Source organism: Macaca nemestrina, chromosome 1, assembly GCF_043159975.1.
Source record: "Macaca nemestrina isolate mMacNem1 chromosome 1, mMacNem.hap1, whole genome shotgun sequence".
Lineage (NCBI taxonomy): Eukaryota > Metazoa > Chordata > Mammalia > Primates > Cercopithecidae > Macaca > Macaca nemestrina.
Genome location: NC_092125.1, coordinates 116,136,950 through 116,157,798, shown reverse-complemented (window position 1 = coordinate 116,157,798; position 20,849 = coordinate 116,136,950). Strand labels below are relative to the sequence as shown.

The following is a 20,849-nucleotide window of genomic DNA, read 5'->3' as shown; positions in this document are numbered from 1 at the left end:
AGCTGAATTACTGTGGGGGACAAATGATGCTTTGTGTTGATCCAATTTAGTACATGTCTAAAACAGAGAACCTAGCAGAATGGCTAGTTAATCTGCACATTAAGCCATCTCCTTCTGCTATCAGATGTCTTAAATGAGCCTTTGGCAAGAGTTGGATACTAATCAGTTCATGGTTGAGCTCTCTGCCCGAAGTACCAGACTTCTGTGGTGTTAATTGGAAGGGGTTCCACAGGCTTTGGATATAAGAGCTGGAGGAGGCAGAGTTGAGTTCTGCTGTTCAGTCTTAAGAACCTGATTTGCATTCTTCCCCACTAAAGGACTGGCCCCTCTTCAGCAGTGCGCCAGCAAGGAAGGTAATTATTTTCTTTAAAAGGAGCTGTTAATCTGCTAAGTACTTGGTAGAAACTTTAGAGTTCTGGGCCATTTATAGGAGATAAGATTTAGACCTGTAGGGTTTTTAAGGATAACTATTATCAGCTGTCTGTCCAGGATTATTCTGGAAGGCAGAAGAGCACGTGGCCAAGTGTTGGAGTCAGGAGACCTGTGTTAGTCCTCCTTCACCACCTTCTAGGGATGTTGCCTCGGGTGTGTCGATGAACATTTCCAAGTAAGTTTTGGTTTCCTGGTTTAATATGAAAATGCATATAAAGCGCTTAGTATGGTGCCTGGCTCTTAAATGCTCACTGCATTTTCTTGGTGGTGGCGATGATGATTTGTTTGTGTTTGAGGGTCTTCCCCACCAAGTTCTTAACCAGTTAAGACCTTAGGGCACGGAGGAGCCCAGCGTAGAGGACTAGGAACATGTGTGTCCTAAAGGCAGCTGCTCCCAAGAGGAGCTAAAGAAAGGTGTTGAGCTGACCACATCCAGCCCTTTTCCTCCCCGTCAAGGCTGGTAATTCACTTTTCCTTCTCTGGAAGGAGCAAATGAGGATGAAGAAAGAAAAACTTCATGAGTATTTCTTTTTTTTTTTTTTGAGACGGAGTCTTGCTCTGTCGCCCAGGCTGGAGTGCAGTGGTGCAATCTTGGCTCACTGCAACCTCTGCCTCCCGGGTTCAAGCGATTCTCCTGCCCTAGCCTCCTCAGTAGCTGGGACTACAGGCACCCACCACCACACCCGGCTAATTTTTTTTTTTTTTTTTTTTTGTATTTTCAGTAGAGATGGGGTTTCACCGTGTTGGCCAGGCTGGTCTCAAACTCCTGACTTCAGGTGATCCGCCCACCTTGGCCTCCCAAAAGTGCTGGGATTACAGGTGTGAGCCACCGTGCCTGGCCCTTCATGAGTATTTCTTTGGGTGCAGGGCATAGATGTTGCATTCAAATAATGTTATTATTATTGCTCTGAAATGGCTAGTGCTCCATACATCCTCATAATGGTTCTGCCACAGTAAGGTAACGAGTCCCCCCTCCCACCCCCTCCCAACAACAATAGCTCCGTATTTGTAGCCTTCACTCATTAAATGTTGGTGAATATTTAATTGTTACACAAATGATGATCATGGTGTCATTTTGACAATTGGTCAATATGCTTTAGCTGCCTCTAAAGTACCTACCAATTCAAAATAATAAAACCCTGTCATTAGCAGAGGCTGAGTACTCCTTCTGTTTCTTTTAACTGGTGCATGCAGCCATTCCTGTAATTAGCTGTGCCAAGTTAACTAAGTGTCAGAGGGGGTATTAGACCATGGTCCTGTTGTACACAGTTCAGGATTAGTGCTTCAGCTGTTGTTATCACTCTTGTCTTCCGGGACGTGGCAGGCTTTGAGAAAGATTAATAACCTGGGTGTGTAAGGAGGTTGCACAATTTGATCATACTAGGAGCCAGGCCATGGAGCCAAAGCCTGTCCTGTAATTCTGCTCTCACACACTGTGCAAGGCCTTAGTCTTCTAACTTAGCTCCTCTGGGCTTCATTTTTGCTTTTTGTTTGTTTTTCAATTGGAAGTGTACATGAAAATAGTACCAATTTTATAAGGTTGTTATGGAGATTAACTGAAAACACAAGGAAAGTATATAGCTTGGTGCCTGGCATATAGAAAGCCCTTGATAAAAGCTCGTTGTTTAGCATTATTATCGTAAAATGGGGATAATACTACCTTCCTTACAAAATTGTCATGAGAGGAAAAGGAGGTATTTTGTATGAAAATCTCTAGATCAGGCTCCTGCACATAGTAGGCACACGATACTTGTTTTTACAAATTAGCCAGTGATTCTGAAAGCTTTTCATTGTTTTGAAAGTTGTGACAAAGGAGTTTAATGAGCCATTATTTTTAAAGCCTTTCTTTTGGGGAGGGTCACTCTTTTGGAGTCTGTGTGTCGCTTGAGAGATGGTGTGGACATGAGCGGACACCTTCCTGGCATCCAGATTAGGGAGCAGATCCCTGCTTCTCAGAACGTCAGTGATGCCGCACTTGGACTGGCCTCAGTATTCTGTGAGAGGGCTTACAATGTGTGTTGTTGTTTGTTTTTAACTTTCAAAAATAGAAATTTACAAATATTCACAGGGAAGAAATAACCACCAACTTCAACAATAATCAATATTTTGCTGATCTTATTTTATCTCTCTTCCCTATTCCAGACACCAGACACACACAGACACACACACACACAGACACACACTGTTTTCTTCTGGAAGAGTATAAAGTGTATCCCAGACATCATGTCATTTCACTGTTCAACACTTTAGTATGCATCTTTAATGATAAGCAGTTTTTAAACATAACCACCATTGCATTCTTAGCTGATTTCTTGATGAGATCAAGCAGAATGTAGCAGTAATCAGTGGTGAAATGCTTGTGCCCAAAATGAACATTTTAATGCAAAATATTAAATTTAGTTCAATTCAGCCAGTATGTTAGTATTTTTTATGTACAAGGCACTGCATGCACAGCACGTACAGAGAATCAAGGTGGCAGTCCCTGGCCCTGGGAAGAGTCCTGTGGAAGGCCGCTAAGACATACATACAAATAACCAAAGTTCAAGGCAGGATTCACATAAAATCCTTAGAGAGCTGGGAGCTTGGCAGGTGGTGGGATTTGTTGAATATGAAGTAGGAGTGTGACATGCGAGTTCAAAGGAGGCATTCTCCGTTGAGTAGGAGAGGATGCACAGAAGAGGTGTGTACATGACAGGCCTTGAAGAAGGGCACAATCTCTGCAAACCATTTTTAAAATTGTAAAACAGTGTTAAAGGACAATCTCTGTCCATGCACCAAAACAAAGAAGAAATCAGAACCCACTCCTACTCCTACCATTCTGACATGGTGGAATCATATCTTCTCCAGGAGTGTAAGTCTAAAGTTGACCTACAAGGCTGGTGGATAGTTCAAATGAACCTGCCCCTCATAAGTTCACAAGCCAAAAATCCACTTGTTTTTGTTTGCCTTTGCATTAAAACTGAGACCTCCTTTTCTGAGGCCTAAGGTTAGTTTTAAGAGACAATGAAGAGACCAACTGTTGAGGTCAATGAAGAGATTGTTCCTTCCTTCCAAGCTGGAATTCCTATAGCTAGATGCACACATTGTGCAAGTCCCCCATACTCTCATTCCGTTATGTTTGGATACGGAGGATTCAAACAGATTCATTTCAGGGTGGAGAATGGAGTAGAATGAAAGCATCTCTTCAGTGATTATTTGAACTACTTACTGAGCAGGTGGCCCAGGTGCTGAGGCAGACAGAACAGCAGGAAGGCAGGCAGAGAAACTGGAAGCATAGGATTAGCTAGGGAATGGTGAGAGGTGCTATCTGAGTGGAGCTGAGAAGGCAGTGGGTGCTGCGGCTGGGTGCATGCAGTGGAGGGCCTTGAAGCCAGTCTGGGGAGCATTTTCTTAACTCAGTAGGTGGGGGAAGAAGCCACGGGAGGCTTATAGAGCAGATGCCCGAGCAGTCATGTCAGTCATGTCAGTCATGTCAGTCATGTCAGGTGGCATTGGGAGGTTGTTATTACAGTCTTGGCTAGAGGGAGTGAGGGCCGGGGTGAAGGGGTTCTTCATGAGGTTTTTACTTCTATTTGCAAATATTCATGAAGTGTCTACTCTGCATCAGGCCTGGGAACAAAGAAATGGAAGAGACACTGAGGAGGTAGGATGTGCGAGACTTAAGAACCCTCAGAGTGGAGAGGTGGAAGGGAAGGGAGAGTGTTGAAGACGGCACACCTTTAACACTGAGCGACCTTGAGAATGAATGGCAGGAATGTGGTAGCAGGAATGGTTGTTGAAAAGTTTGGAGGTGGGGCTGGCTGTGTTTGGAGCAAGGTTTTAGCTCTCTCTCTCTCTCTCTCTCTCTCTCTCTCTCTCTCTCTCTCTCTCGCTTGCTCGCTCTGTGTGTGTGTGTGTGTGTGTTTGTTTGCAGAGGCAGATGTGGAGTGAGGTGAATTTGGTTGTGAGCATGCTGAGGTTAAGATGCCATGGATGCCCGGTCAGAATGCCCAGACCTCAGCTGAGGCCAGCGTTTGGGTCTGGAGGCTAAGGAAGAGCTGGGTTTTCATGTCTGGGGCAGTGAGCTTTGGGGTGTGAGCAGGCCAGGGAGTGGGAGGAGAGAGAGAGAGCTGCCCAGGTGGTTGGCACAGGAGCTAGTTTTGACCCCTTTTCTGTGTGTTCTGTGATCTGACCACTAATAGGTGAGTCAAGTCACTCGAACATGTTTTTTTTGCATTGACAGATTAAAATTATATGTGTTTATGGTGTATCACATGGTGTTTTGAAATATGTATACATTGTTGAATGGCTAAATCAAGCTAATTAACATATCCATTACCTCATATACTTATAATTTTTTGTGCTGAGAATGTTGAAGATCTATTCTCTCAGCAGTTTCCAAGTATACAATAAATGGTTATTAACTATAGTCACAATGTTGTACAATAGATTTCTGGAACTTATTCCTCCAGTCTAACTGAAATTTTGCGTCCTTTGCCTAGCATTCTCCCCTCCCCATCCCCCAGCCTCTGGTAATCACCATTTTACTCTCTGTTTCTATGAGCTCAGCTTTTTGAGCTCCCACATATGAGTGACATTATGTGGTATTTGTCTTTCTGTGCCTGGCTTATTTCACTTAACACCGTCCTCCAGGTTCATCCGTGTTGTTGCAAATGGCAGGATTTTGTTCTTTTTTTTTATGGTTGAATAGTAGTCTATTGTGTATATATACCACATTTTTTTAATCCATTCATCTGTTGATGGACACGGATTGATTCCATATCTTGGCCCTTGTGAATAATGCTGCCATGAGCATCTCGCGTCTTTCATCATAATTTTGACAGCCTTTGAAAAGGTGCCACTTTGAAAGAATCTGCACGGGGGTGGAAGTAAACCATGAAGGATCAAAGGGTCTGTCACCTGTGAGGAGACAGAAGAGGAGTCCCCACAGGCAACTTCATGGTGTTTTGGATCACACTGGTCAGCGAGGCTGAGGCGACGGCCTGCGGGGAGGTGTCGTCTGGGTCAGATTCCCTGTGGCAGTAACTTAGTGTCATGGCAGCACTGCACTCAGCGTTCCTAAAAATCCTATGTCCGTCAGTGGAACTTAGAAAATACAAAGTTTAGAAGACAGTAGGTTTGGTTCATCTGTGAGCTAAGGATGTACTTGAAAGGTGGGAGAAGATAGGGCTTGGTAGGGCTTCATTCCCATCTGCCACTTTTGAGCTGTGTGGGCCAGTCACTAACTTATTTAAAGGTCTCCCCTCAGAAATGGGAACTGTGAATAATAATCACAAATATATACACGTGTCTGTATATATGAGTATGTGCGTACCTGCATACACACACACACACACCAGGCATCAGTCTAGGCATTTTAAGTACAGTATATTTTAACTCTTAACCCTCACAATAACATTATGAGCTAGTTACTCTCGTCGCCATTTTTATGGGTGAGGCACCAGAGATCTGCGTCATCTACCCAAGGTCAATGGCAAGTAAAGGGCAGAACCAGGATTTGAACACAGTCTGACTCCAGACCTCATCGCCTCACCACTGTTCTCTGCTGCCTCACAGTTTGCTGTGCAGGGTTATGGTTCTCCAGTCTTCACACAGTCTCATGCCACACAGGAAGGGTCTTATGCGTTGTGCTTGAAGTGGACTTGAGGCTCCATGTAACAGCCACTGCTGGCTGCTGCCTGCAGATAGTTGATGTTCCGTGTTCTGGGGCAGTCTTGCTCTGTGCACAGCTGGTGCAAATCTGCCCTTTCCACATGAGATGGACTTAGTTGTCCTGCTCTGCACCCACATTGCTGCATCCAGAATTCGACATGAAAGTTTAGTTGTGGAGTCATTTGAGCATTCCTTATCTTTTGCATATGATGCTGTAAGCACAGTTGGGTGGTGTGTGTCTTTCGGTCAGTTTTTGCTAGGGTGATGTGTGGTGTGGTGTGTTAGCACCATGCCCAGGAGCAGGATGTCCCCTAGCAGTGTGACAGCACACGAGCCTGTAAATTGAGCAGTCAGGATGGCCGCTGGATTCCTCTCTAGCCCTGGCAGTCCCACAGCCTGTGGATTCTCTATGGTGTCCACATCACAGTACAATGTGCTCCCATGGATGGGTGCAAGCAATTAAATACTTGCGAATATGACATTTGAGGATTTAGGATTTTGAGTTCTTTCCATTTCCTGGCCCACTGAATCATTCTTGGAGAAATCATGATGTTATAAATTCCATTAGAAGTGTAAATCACAAGAAAAGTTCCTTGACCTCAGCAGCTTGTAATCTGTATGTCATAAATGAAAACAATGTTAAATAAAACTAAACTTTGATCAAGATGATGCAGATAAAGATAGTGTTGATAAATGGAACGTTCTGTTTAGGTAGTGTTATTTTTCTCCCAGAAGGCAAAGTGCTATGGAAGAAAAACGTGTAGCCTTTATAGGCCGGGTGCGGTGGCTCGTTCCTTAACCCCAGCACTTTGGGAGGCGGAGGTGGGCGGATCACTTGAGGCCAGGAGTTTGAGACCAGCCTGTCCAACATGGCAAAACCCTGTCTCTACTAAAAAAATACAAAAATGAGCTGGGTGTGGTGGTGTGTGCCTGAATTCCCAGCTATTTGGTTGGCTGAGGCATGAGAAATGCTTGAACCTGGGAGGCAGTTGCAGTGAGCTGAGATGGCGCCACTGCACTCCACGTAGAATACACAGTGAGACTCTGTCCAGGAAAAAAAAAAAAGAAAAAGAAAAATGTAGCCTTTTCTAAAAGCCTGAACATTAAGGCAGTAAACATTTACTGAGTGCCTACTGCATAAAAGGCAGTGTATTTGGAGCTTGAGGATGAGACTGTAAGCAAAGAGTCATTGTGGAGTGGGCTAACTGGCATCCAAGGGTGCATAGATGGCTTATGGGAGCACAGAGGACATCCCTTCTGGGGACCCAGGTGACATTGAAGAATAAGTGGAGGTTTGTAGAGCATCCCGAACAGGTCATCACAGTGGCGTGAGACTGTGTGGAGACTGGAGAACCTCAAGTAATCAGGTGTAGAGGAGCTGGGGGAAAGGAGAGGAAACCACAAGAGGATTCCAACACCAGCTCCTTGGCAGGTGTGGAGGAAGCCTTGGGGCCAAGGAGGACAGAACCATGGAGGTGCAGATGGATTAAATTGATGCAATGAAGCCAGAGGAGGGAGGGGTTTTTCTCCCAGTGAAAACAGGACTGTGGCAGAGGAAAGGGATTGCCAGGAGAATGCTAGCTTCCCCCCACCCTTCCCTGCAGGGTCATAGGGTGCCCGCTAGGGCCAGATTCACAGTGACGCAAGTGAGTTACATGTGGCAGTAGCAAGAATGTCTGTGGGAGAGTTTGAGATGGGAGTGCTTATTGACCACTGAACACAGATTCCACAGAAAAAGGCAGAGGAACAGTAAAATGAGGACAGGAATATGTAGGGGGAATGATGACCTGAGGGCCTTGCATTTGGGGCATGGCCAAGGATGACGGAAGCTGAGCCACTATGAGACTGATGGGCCTAGTGTTGGGTGGGGTTTTCCAGTACTGCTCCAGTGGGGGCGTTGGAGGTCTGTGGTCTTGCTTGACATTCCAGAGCAATCTTGGTAGAGGGTGAACACTGACCTTCTTAAGAGATTCTTCTCAGAAGACCTTAACCTCTTGGGGAAACTGACAGCAGACCCAGCGCCATGGAAAGATCAAGACTTTGGCCGAGGACATTGGGCTTCTGCCCTTGGGAGGTTTTCTTGGGGTGGGAGGTATGAGAGGTGGTGTTTTACAGGTTTTGCAAGAACACTGTTATAGGATCCTATCCAATGCAATGACTGATTTCTGTCTCTGTAGTCTGGCAGGAGAAGCCTTTAATTGTCCAAACAAGAGCAGTCCTCGTCTCATTCCTTTTGCTAATTCTTGCTACGTTGCTCTAATTATTTTCCTATCCTGGCCTTTCTGTCTCTCTTGTTCAGAACCAGACTACCAGGTGTACCTGAATGCTTCCAAGGTCCCCGGGTTTGCGGATGACCCCACAGAACTGGCATGCCGGGTGGTGGACACGAAGAGTGGGGAGGCGAATGTCCGATTCACGGTTTCGTGGTACTACAGGATGAACCGGCGCAGCGACGACGTGGTGACCAGCGAGCTGCTTGCAGTCATGGATGGGGACTGGACGCTGAAATACGGAGACAGGAGCAAGCAGCGGGCCCAGGATGGAGACTTTATTTTTTCTAAGGAACATACAGACACGTTCAATTTCCGGATCCAAAGGACTACAGAGGAAGACAGAGGCAATTATTACTGTGTTGTGTCTGCCTGGACCAAACAGCGGAACAACAGCTGGGTGAAAAGCAAGGATGTCTTCTCCAAGCCCGTTAACATATTTTGGGCATTAGAAGGTAGGAACTTTTTTCTTGTTATTCATTTTTGTTTTGTCTTCGCTTAAGTCGTGCCTCTGTGTGTTTTCAGATGCACAGTCACCCTCTGCAGGTTATCACTTACACTAGGAATGTATGTCCTCTACATTGATCGCCATGCGACCTGCTACACCTCTTTGGACTCACTATCACCCCTCCTCTATCCCTAAGCCCCAGAGAGGTCCCTCTCCAACTCACTGTCATCAGCCAAGTCTCTTGTTTCCTGAACTTTACCTCTGAATGTTCCTTTTCTCTTTCTTGTGTTGAACCCGATGACTCTGAGGACACTCTTTCCCCCGGAGAAACAGTTACCTCTCTGAGGACAGTTTCCCCCAGAGCCCACCTAAGTGGTGCCCATTTTCTTCCCACACTGCTCATAACTGGGCCTAGAGGTGGGGCAGGTGCCCTCCTTGATCCTCCCTGCAGCTTCCAGGCTGTTTTTGCTCACTCCTAAAAATATCTAGCTTCGAATCTCATGTCATCATCACAGCATACCACCTCTTCTCGTTACTATTGCCTGTTGCCTCCTAGATCCTTCATTCGTTCTTTGAAGATGTTAGCGTTTGTTTCATGGCCACTCTGTCTGACACTGCTCCCATCTTGCTAACTTCAGTATCTGGTAGAGCACTGGGTCACAGTTGGAAGCACCCTAGGAACTTAAAAAAAAAATGCTGGTGCTTTGTCCCACTAGAAATTCTCCCATCCAAATATTAACCAGGCTCGACCCTGCTTAGCTTCCAAGATCAGATGAGATCGGGTGGGTCCCACAAGAAATTCTATTTTAGTTGGTCTGAAGTATACGCATTCTGGGCACTGGAATTTTTAAATGCTCCCATAGTGATTTTCATGTGCAGCCAAGGTGGCGAACTGTAATATAGTTAATCCTGTCATTCTCAGTTGCTTGTCCTCCCTCTCTCTAGTCATCATGTCCTCTATCCTATTTTGGTCCTACACTCCCGTGCTTATATGCTACATTAGACCGTCTCCCTTCTGATAACTGAAACCCCCCCACAGTCTCAATTTCAAGCATCCTGTTTTCTAAACATATCTCCTGTCTTTCTACACCACTCCCTCTAGTACTCCAGCAACAATCCCCGAATCCTACTGGGGCCAACAATCTGTTAATCCTACCACCTGACATCATCCTTCACTCCCATTGTGTCTTCATGTCTCTCTCACTAGGGTGCCCATTTGTAGTCCAGCGTACACCTGGACTGGTGTACATTATGATAGCACCTTCTTTCATTCTCAGAGCTAAGGCTGGGAGGTAGGGGTAAGTATGTGGTCACCTACTGTTACCTAGCCTAAATTCCCAGTCAGTCTTAATCATTCCCTTGCATACACCCCTAGCTCCCTTCCTTTCTCAGTTTGCATTAGACTCTGGCCAAACCACAACCCAGTTCAAAGGCAGCTTTCTGCAGCCTCCCTACCTGTGCCCACAGAGCTAATGTGGTTGGAGAGAAACATTCAAACATGTTGACTGGGCTCCCTTTAAAGTAGTGGTCACTTGTGACAAGTGGGCTCTCAGCACTGCCTGAGAATTATTCTGCATTTCCTTAGTCTGTTTATCTCCCCACTCTCCTAAGTGATTACTGCATACAACCTTCTGTCTCTGCAAACCTCCTCCCACAGCTTCTTTCTCAGCTGTTGGCCCTGCTTCCTGTTCTCCTAAAAGTAGAAATAATCAGGAGAATACTCATTCACGCTGCCCCAGGGCTGAGACCAGGTCACCCGGCATACAACCTGGCAGAGGCCAGCCGCTCTCACTACTTAGACCATGGCTACTCTCTCTTATGTCTTCAGTAATTCTCTCCCTTCTGGACCTTTCCCATAGGTCTGTCAATGTGCTGTTAGATCCAGGTTTCCTTGGGTTTTTAAGAGGGGGTGGGGAGTGAGGGTTGTGGTATTTTTTGTTGTTTTAGTTTTGTTTTGTTTTTAGGGACAAGGTCTCACTCTGTTGCCCAGGCTGGAGTGCAGTGGTGTGATTGTAGCTCACTGCAGCCTCGACCTCCTGGGCTCCAGTGATCCTCCCACCTTAGCCTCCTGAGCAGCTGGGACTACAGGTGCTCACCACCACATACAGCTTATTATTATTATTATTATTTTTGAGACAGGGTCTTGCTCTGTTACCCAGGCTGACTTGCAGTGTCATGATCATGGCTTACTGTAGCTTCAGCCTCCTAGGTAGGTTAAAGTTATCATCCTACCTCAGCCTCCCGAGTAGTTGGAACTAGAGGCACTGCAGGCCATTACCATCATGCCTGGCTATTTTTTTGGGGGGTGGGAGTAGAGACAGGGTCTCAGTGTGTTGTCCAGGCTGGTCTTGAACTCCTGGCCTCAAATGATCCTCCTGCCTTGGCCTCCCAAAGTGCTAGAATTACAGGCATGACCCACTGTGCCAGGCCACCACCTTTTTAATGCTAATCTTGATCTTGCTTCTTCATCCATCTTTCTGTTGCCGACACCCATTTGTCTACTTATTACTTTTTCCTTTTATAACAATAATATTTGATGTATACATACTCAGCGTGTCTAGTTTTTCTCCTTCCATTCTCTCTGGTACCTACTCGAATCAGGCTTTCCCCTCAGCTGCTTGTGGTAAGGTGGCCAGTAATCATCATATTGGAAAATCCTATTGTCAGTTATTTTATTTGACTTAGCAGAATTTAACACAAGTGATTCCCTCCTCCTGGGAATCCTTTGGTTTTTCCCTTGGCTTGTGGGACACTGCCTTCTCAGGGCGTTCTTCCAACTTTATTAGCTATTTCTCAGCCTCCTTTGCTGGCTTCTATTCATTTTTTGAACCCTGGAACATTAGACTACCTCAGGACATAGTCTTCGGACATAGTCCTTGGACTTCGACTTCTTTTCTATTTAACCTCACCTTCTTGGTGATGTCTCTAATCTCATGAATTTAAATACCGCCTAGACACCAGTGACTGCAGATTTATATGTCTACCCCGGACGTCTTTCCAGAACTCCAGACTCAATATTACATTGCGTTCTTGACACTATTTGACTAACAGGCATCTTAAATTTCTGTTCAAAAGGACGCTTCCCATCGCATCTGCCAGCTCTCTTCTCCCAGCCTCCTCCAGCACCGTTGTTCTAGTGGCTCAGCCCAAAACCTTCATCCTGGACTCCTCATTCTTAAAATTGACTTAGAATCTGGCTACTTTTCACACTCTGCCATTTACGGCGCCACCCTTGCCTGGATTACATCCCTGGCCTCCCAGCTCGTCTCCTTGCACTGCCCTAGCACACGGCAGCTGGAACAATCCTGTTAAATATAAGTCAGGTCCTGAAACTCCTCTGCTCTGAATCTTCAAAGCCTCCCCATCTCACTCAGAGCAAAACCCAGAATCCTCTAAGTGGTCTTAGGTGTTCTGTACCAGCTGGTCCCATTACCTTCTGGCCTCACCTAGCACCCTCCCCAGCACCCACTCCATCTAGCCACTCTGCCCTTCCAGGCTCCTCACATATACCAGGTGTGCTCCTGGCTTGTAGCTTTCTGCCTGCTGTTCCATCAGCCTAGAATGCTCTTCCCAAGATAGATAGGACTTGCTCCCTCACCTCCTTCAGGTCCTTTTTATTTATTTAATTTTATTTTTAATTTTAATTTTATTTTTTTAGAATCTTGGGCCTGCTCTGTCACCGAGGCTCTCTCACCCAGGCTGGAGTACAGTGACGCCATCACAACTCATTGTTGCCTCAAACTCCTGGGCTCAAGCCTCCCAAGTAGCTGGGACTATAGGCACATGCTCTGTGCCTGGCTAATTATTTAATTTTATTTTTAGAGACACAGGGTCTTGCTATGTTGTCCAGGTTGATCTCAAACTCCTGACCTCACGCAGTCCTCTCGCCTCAGCCTCTCTAATCACTGAGATTATAGGCGTGAGCCACTACACCCAGCTCAGGTTCTTTTTAAAATGTTGCCTCCTCAGGGAGGACGTCCCTGATCTCTCTATTTACAGTTGCGGCACACACACCTTCCTTCCATATACAAATCCACGCTTTTTCTCTTCCTTGGTTGCTTATCATCTCTTAAACATTTATCACCATCTAACCATACCATATATTTTACTTGTGTATTTCATTTGTCTTCTTTCACTAGCATATAAAGGGAGGGATTTTTGTATTTATTTATTCACCGTTATGTTTCCAGTACCTGCAGTATGGAAGGCTCTCAATAAATACATGTTTAAATTGGTGAATGAATGACCGAACTCACAGGAAAATCAAGAAAGACTGTGGTGGCTCAGTAGAAGCTCAGCAGTCAGTGGTTCTGGAGAGAGTTCATAATATATATGCTCTGCTAATCGGTTTGTTAGAACAAGTGTTCCAAAAAATCTAACGTAAAAATCTCATCTTGTAACTGGATGGATTATAGGATTCATCATCTTATTAAAGGATAAAAAGAATGTGTCTAATTCGTTTATTCATCCACTCAACAAATATTTAAGCACCTTCCAAGTGCCTGACATTGTGCTACTATAATAGATGAATTCTAATGTGTACCTGCGTAGGCATTGTTGTTTTGACAGAGACGCAAGGAGTAATCCGCTTAAACCTAAAGTTAGCGTAGCCATAGACACCTCTCAAAATGTTTAAATAGCATTTCTGAAATTAAAGTGTAAACCAAGTGGAAATTATTAGATCTGCAAATATATACGCTACAGTCATTTTAGCAATAAATCTGTAATGTCACTATCATATGATTAAACAGAGAGAACTCATTTGTCCCCTGCTGTATTCCTGCCTGCAGGCTGACTTAGCTAGGGGCACTTTCCCTGCATTTAGCAGACCCCTGGGGAGGAGAGGCAAATTGTATGGCCAGGAGCCTGGCTTGGAGGTCATGTGTTCAACCATGTCTTTCCCACCTTGCTAAAAGTGCTCTCTGCCTTGCATCTTTTGGAGCACCAATAGTGGGTTCCCAAACTCTTCCTGGTGAAACTTCTTAAGGACTTAAAAATCCTTAAAACTGGTTCTCACCATAATTTCCTCTCTCCTGACACCCACTGATTAATTTCAGACTGTTACTTCCAATGGGGTGGTTTTAGCCTGCTTATAGATACACGTGATTTTCTTTCTGAGTTTCCCGATTTTCATAGGTGCTTTTGTGTGGAAATTTGCAAATAAATTTCTATTTCTTGGTTATTTTGCTTTTAGTTGCATTTTTATTTTAACTGATCTTGTTGGAAATCACATCCTTCTGGTCCTTCATTCCAGATTCTGTGCTTGTGGTGAAGGCGAGGCAGCCAAAGCCTTTCTTTGCTGCAGGAAATACATTTGAGATGACTTGCAAAGTATCTTCCAAGAATATTAAGTCGCCACGCTACTCTGTTCTCATCACGGCTGAGAAGCCTGTCGGCGACCTCTCCAGTCCCAATGAAACGAAGTACATCATCTCTCTGGACCAGGATTCTGTGGTGAAGCTGGAGAATTGGACAGACGCATCACGGGTGGATGGCGTTGTTTTAGAAAAAGTGCAGGAGGATGAGTTCCGCTATCGAATGTACCAGACTCAGGTCTCAGACGCAGGGCTGTACCGCTGCATGGTGACAGCCTGGTCTCCTGTCAGAGGCAGCCTTTGGCGAGAAGCAGCAACCAGTCTCTCCAATCCTATTGAGATAGACTTCCAAACCTCAGGTGAGCAGGGAGTCCTGTGGAATCATAGATGGAGCTAGAAGAGACCCTAGGGTTTTGATCAGATGCCCTCATTTTTAAAAACAGCTTTGTTAAGATGCAATTCATATGCCATACAATTACCTGTTTAAAGTACATAATTCAGTGGCTTTTCATATATTCACAAAGTTGTGTGATCATCACCACAACCAGTTTTAGAACATTTTCTTGACCCCGAAAGAAACCTGGACCCCTTAGCCAATACCCTCCATTCACACTCCATTCCCTACCTCCCATTCTGCAACAACCATGATCTACTTTCTGTCTCTCGACATTTTGCCTATTATGGACATTTCACATAAATGGAATATAATATGTGGCCTTTGTATCTGGCTTCTTTTTTGGAGCAAAATGTTTTCAAGGGTCATCCATATTGTAGCATGTATCAGTGCTTTGTTCATTTTTATGACTGAATAAGATTCCATTGTATGCATATGCCACATTTTGTTTATCCATTCATCAGTTGATGGACATTTGGGTGTTTCCAGTTCTTGGCTATTATAAATAATGCTGCTGTGGACATTCATGTACAAGTTTTTGGATGAATGTATGTTTTCATTTCTGCTTTCATTTTAAGGAAATGAACTGAAGCTCAGCTACTTCAGATACTTTAGGGAACATGGTGGAGTATAAAGAAAGAGAGGAGGGAATCGAGCCTTTCAAGGTGTTAATTGACTGGTCAAAAGTGGAAGATTTTTAACATCCTTTGTCTGTGTATGTGTGTGTTTCAGTAGGAAGATGATTTGAAAGTATTTCAACCCCAATCTTATTTAGAATATCAATGCAAAGGATTATCATTTGTGAGTTTAAGACTAAATGTTTTCACTAACTCTGCCCTGGGTTCCTGGGTTTTAATTAGAAATTTGTGAATGTATATATTGATACTCCTCTGTAAAAATTCAGGTATCAATTGAATCAGTATAATGACTGCAAGATATTTATTGAATTAAATAATTAGTATTTATATTAAAGATAAGCTAGATTCTAATACAGTTTGTTTTCTATTGATATTATTTGTAGTATTATAACCTTTTATGGTATATAGTGAAATAATCTTCTAACATCTCTTGACCTTTAAATTAAAGGGTAAATATTGATTTAAGCCCTTAGATTTGGAAAGAGCAGAGAAAGCATAGGCTTCCTTTATTGTGTATCTGTTTGTTTTTAATAGCAGCTTTATTGAGATAGAACTCACATACCATAAAATTCACTATATAAAGTGTACAATTTAGTGGTTTCTAGTATAGTCACAGAGTTGTGCAACCATCACCACTATATAATTCTAGAACATTTTAATCACCTCAAAAAGAAACTCCGCTCTCGTTAGTAATCATTCCCATGCCCCCATGCCCCCGCCCCTGGCAACCACTAATTTACTTGCTGTCTCTATAGATTTGCCTCTTCTGGGTATTTCATATGAATTGAATCATATTATATGTGGACTTTCGTGACTTGCTTTTTTTCACTTAGCATAATGTTTTCAGGGTCCATTCATGTTGTAGCAGGTATCAGTACTTCATTCCTTTCTGTGGCCGAATAATATTTCATTGTATGGATATGCCACATTTGTTTATCCATTCATCTGTTGATGGACGTTTAGACTATTTCTACTTTTTGGTTATTATGAATAGTGCTGCCATAAACATTATTATTTGAAAATATCTTCTCCCATTCTGTGTGTTGTCTTTCACTTTCTTAATGATGTCTCTTGAAACACCAAATTTTTAAATTTTGATGAAGTCCAGTTCATCTGCTTTTTTTTTTTTTTCCTTCTCCTTTTGCTGCTTGTGTTTTTGCTCTGTCTAAGAAATCACTGCCTAATCTGTGGCTGTGAGGATTAACACCTATGTTTTCTTCCAAGAGTTTATAGTTTTAGCTCTTACATTTTAGGCTATGATTCATGTTAATTTTTGTATGTGGTTAAGAGGAAGGGATCCAACTTTTATTATTTTGCAAGGAGATGGCCAGTTGTCCTGGCACCATTTATTGAAAAGTGTGTTATTTCTCCCATTGATTTGTTTTCGTACCCTTGTCAAAAATCATTTAATCATAAATGTAAGGTTTATTTCTAGACTGTCAATTCTATTTCAATGATCTAGATTTCTGTTCTTATAACAGTATCACATTGTTTGATTACTGTAGCTTTGTAGTTAGTTTTGAAATCAAGAAGTTGGAGACTTCCAATTTTGTTCTTTTTCAAGATTGTTTTGGCTGTTTTGGATACCTTGCACTTCCATGTGACTTTTAGGATCAGACTGTTAATTTCTACAGTCCAGGCATCTGGGACTTTGATGGGGATTGTGTTAAATCTGTAGATCAATTTGGAAAGCATTGCCATTTAACACTATTGTTTTTCAGTTGATAAACATGGAATATCTTTCCATTTATTTAGGTATTAAATTTTTTCCATGGTGTTTTGTAGTTTTCAGTGTACAAATCATGTTTCTTTTGTTAAATTTATCCTAAGTATTTTATTCTTTTTGATGCTATTGTAAATAGAATTGCTTTCTTAATTTACTTTTCTGCTTGTTTATTCATTGCAGTTTTATAGAAGTACAACTGGCTTTTGTATATTGATCTTGAATCCTGTGACCTTGCTGAACTTGTTTATTAATTCTGATTAATTCTAAAGTTTGGGGACTCGTTACAATTTTTAAAATACAAGATTATGTCATCTGTGAATAGAACTAGTTTTACTTCTCCCTTCCAAACTGAATATCTTCTATTTCTTTTTCTCGAGTAACTGCCCTGCCAGAACCTCCAATATAGTGTTGAATAGAAGTAGCACAAGTGGACATTCTTGTCTTGTTTCTGATCATAGGGGGAAAGTGTTCAGTCTCATTCACCTTTAAGTATCATGTTCACTGTGGGATTTTCATGGATGCCCTTTATCAGAATGAGGAAGTTTCCTTCCACTCTTAGTGTGTTTCCTTCTATTCTTAGTTTTTTTTTTCATTCCTAGTTTGTTGAGTATTTTTGTCATGGAAAGGTGTTGAATGTGGTCAGATGCTTTTTCTGTGTCTATTGAGATGAGATGATTATGTGGTTTTTGTCCTTTACTTGTGTATTTGTTTTGCTGTCTGTAGGAATCTGTTCCATCTTGTTTTACATTTGTTATTTGATCTTTATTTTAAACTCTTATGTGGAAAAGGGGAGACACAGAGTCTTTTGTATCTATTTCTGGGTGAGGAATGGATGTTGAATCTATTCCTCAATTCTTTAAATCTCAGCATAACAGATAAAACCACCGTAGCTTCCAGGTTGAATAGATTGCCTATGGTTTTTATTTTATTTAATCCACAGAGTTGTCATGGCCAGTTCACATTTTAATTAGAAGAAGCTGCCATCAAATTCACCACCCAGCACAATACTGTAGCCCTGAATAGCCACCAGTAAACATTGATTTGAAACTGAACAGCCTTTGCTTCCTAAAAATCAGTGACATACCTTAAGACACGCAACAAAAGGGTTCTTCAATGTTCACCTCCCTGTCCCCTGATTTCAGGGCATCTGCTTTTTGGTATTGAAAACCAAGGAGCCCAACTGAGTGCTAGCTTTTACTGATTCAAAGTGTCAAGAGGAAAATGGTATTTAAATATGATAGTGTAGGCTTTGACCTTTTAAAAGAAGAATAATAAAGTTTTTTCTTCGTAATATATATAGAAAATTTGAAAATATAGTAATGTAGAAAGAAGGAAAAGAGACTCATCCACCCTCCTACCAGAGACTGTTAATTTGTGTTGTTCATCTTCCTAGAATGTTTTTCTTGTATGTTTTCTTCATGACTTTGAGATCAAGCTGTACATACAATTTTAGGACCTGCTTTTCTCCCTTTAGTGTTATAAGATCAGCACTTTCCATATTGTAACCAGTTCTAGGTAAATATTAGTACCACCTTTAATGACTTTACATACTTGAATTTGCTTAGCCATTACCCTATTGATGGACATGCAGATGGTCTGTAACTTTTGCTTTCATTAAAAAAAGGACCAGTAGCAGCTTTTTTTAGAGGCCAAGGTTAGAACATGGTTTATGTCAATGTTTGTATTTAAAAGTTAAGTAGTTCCTATACTCTCTGCAGACTAGGAATTGGGGGACCCCTAGTGACTCTGGTTGTTCATTTAAACTCTCTGTACCATACCCTGTCATCTGTGAAGTAAACCAGACAAATCCCCTCACAAAAACAGCATTACCACAGAAATTGACCATAATGAAAATATTTCTAAGCCTGGGATAATGACCCATATTAACAGTGAGCTGCTGATTTCATTAGGAGGAAATCCACTCCTGTGAATAGCTCACCACAATGCAGGCCTTTTCCCCAGTCCTTGTCTGCCTTGTGAGCTGCAGCACAAATGCTCCGTTGATTCCCACGTCCAGTAGGGGAAGTGAGAACTGTAACGTGACCTAGGAGGTATTTGGGTTTTCTTTGGAAACATAAAGAAAAAGTAAAATTTATTTGAATTAAGTAAGTCTTCTTTACTGCTTCAAATTAAATAGATACATCCATGAGAATTTCTTAATGTTTTGTCATTTTATGTTCTCTTAGGAGGGGCCTAAACACTGGAAAAGCCCCTCAGTGTAGTTCTGTGTATTACCATGACATTTCTAATCTGAGCAAAATATGACACACCGCCCCCCTTGCTTACCATAGTTGCTGCTAACCTGTACTCACTGACAGATGGCCGCCTACGGCATAAGTGTCCCCAGTCACCACACAGAGCCAACTCTGGGCAGTTTGGCTTAATCCTGCCCCACCTCACCACTCCAGGCAGAGCAAGTCCAGGGTATAAGGCCTGAGGGAGCCAGAGCTTAGAGCTGAGTTAATTGAAGGGGATGATGTCCAGAAATAGGTCAGGCTTCCTTGTCTCTGCTTTCATCCCTTTTCCCATTTCCTGGAACAGCCCTTCTGTCAGTTCTTTATCCCCTTAGAGTTACATACGCCCCTGCTATTCCCTGAATAATCAGAACTCTCAGCAGTTCCCCACCCAGAGCTGCCTAACCCCCCTAGGGTTCAATATTCTGTAACCATCCTTCACCTTTCTCCCAGGAACGCACAAAGTATTTATATACTTGGTTAGGAAAGCAGTCTGATGAATTCATCTTATTAGTCATCATGTCAAAATGAAAATATAGCCCTTTCATCATGTTACTCCCTCTGTCGTGGCCATTTCTTCTGCACGTTTAGAAAAGGTACTTTAGGATACTTGTTTCTTTCTGGCAATCTGAACAAGAAGTAGTATTACTTATATTCTTAACTTCTAATGAGTTTTACAGTCAGCACCTAGGGCCTTCAATCGTTGCTTCCCAGGAGACCCAAGGGGAGTCCCATAGCATTGATGTTCTGTGAATTTCTTTTAGGTTTGCCTGTTCCTAGATTTTAGGAGTTGGGATAAAGTAATCATTGAACTCTTAGGATTAGCTAAGCTGGAAGCTATGGAATGTTCTCACCTAAGAGGAATTCATAAGTGAGTTAAAAATAATAATTCTGCCTATAGCGTTCTCAGGGAGGCATGTAAGACAAATCCAGTTTGGGTAGGGTTTTTTTGATTTGTTTTTGTTTACCAGACTTTATTTTAATTTTATTTATTTATTTATTTATTTGAGGCAGGATTTTGCTCTATCACCCAGGCTGAAGTGCAGTGGCACGGTCTTGACTCACTGTAGCCCCAACTTCCCAGGCTCAAGCAATCCTCTTCCTACCTCAGTCACCTGAGTAGCTGGGACTTCAGGTGTGCACCACCGTGCTCAGCTAATTTTTGTATTTTTTGTGGAGATGGGATTTTGCCGTGTTCCCCAAGCTAGTCTTGAACACCTGGGCTCAAGCGACCTACCTGCCTCAGCCTCGCAAAGAGCTGGGATTACAGGCATGAGTTACTGCATCTGGCCTAGACTTTATTTTTTAGAGCAGTTTTAGGTTCCCAGCTTTTGAGCAAAAAATACTGAAAGTTTCCATATACTTCCAGCTCTCCTACAACACACAGCCTCCCCAACCTGAGTAGTCTTTTAAAGGCATATCCACCTGTAATCTTAGCACTTTGGGAGGTGGGCAGATCACTTGAGGTCAGGGGTTCGAGACCAGGCTGGCCAACATGGTGAAACCCTGTGTCTACTAAAAATACAAAAATCCACAGAGCGTAGTAGCATATGCCTGTAATCCCAGCTACCCAGGAGGCTGAAGCAGGAGAATCACTTGAACCCAGGAAGTGGAGGTTGCAGTGAGCCAAGATCACACTACTGCACTCCAGCCTGGGTGACAGAGCAAGACTCTATCTCAAAAAAAAAAAAAAAAAAAGGAAAAAGGCATATCCAGGCTGCCTCCATTTTCCCTGGCAGG

At 42.9% G+C, this 20,849-nt stretch overlaps 1 protein-coding gene across 1 annotated transcript in view; it reads left to right on the top strand.

The window, feature by feature from the left end:
• The window catches only part of LOC105479109 (prostaglandin F2 receptor inhibitor), a 78,064-nt gene that overhangs the window by 46,666 nt on the left and 10,549 nt on the right, over window positions 1-20,849 (top strand). Inside the window, exons 5-6 of the mRNA XM_011736925.3 lie at window positions 8,384-8,809; window positions 14,057-14,476. Of these exons, the coding sequence (XP_011735227.2) occupies window positions 8,384-8,809; window positions 14,057-14,476 (846 nt within the window). The remainder of the gene's footprint in view (window positions 1-8,383; window positions 8,810-14,056; window positions 14,477-20,849) is intronic.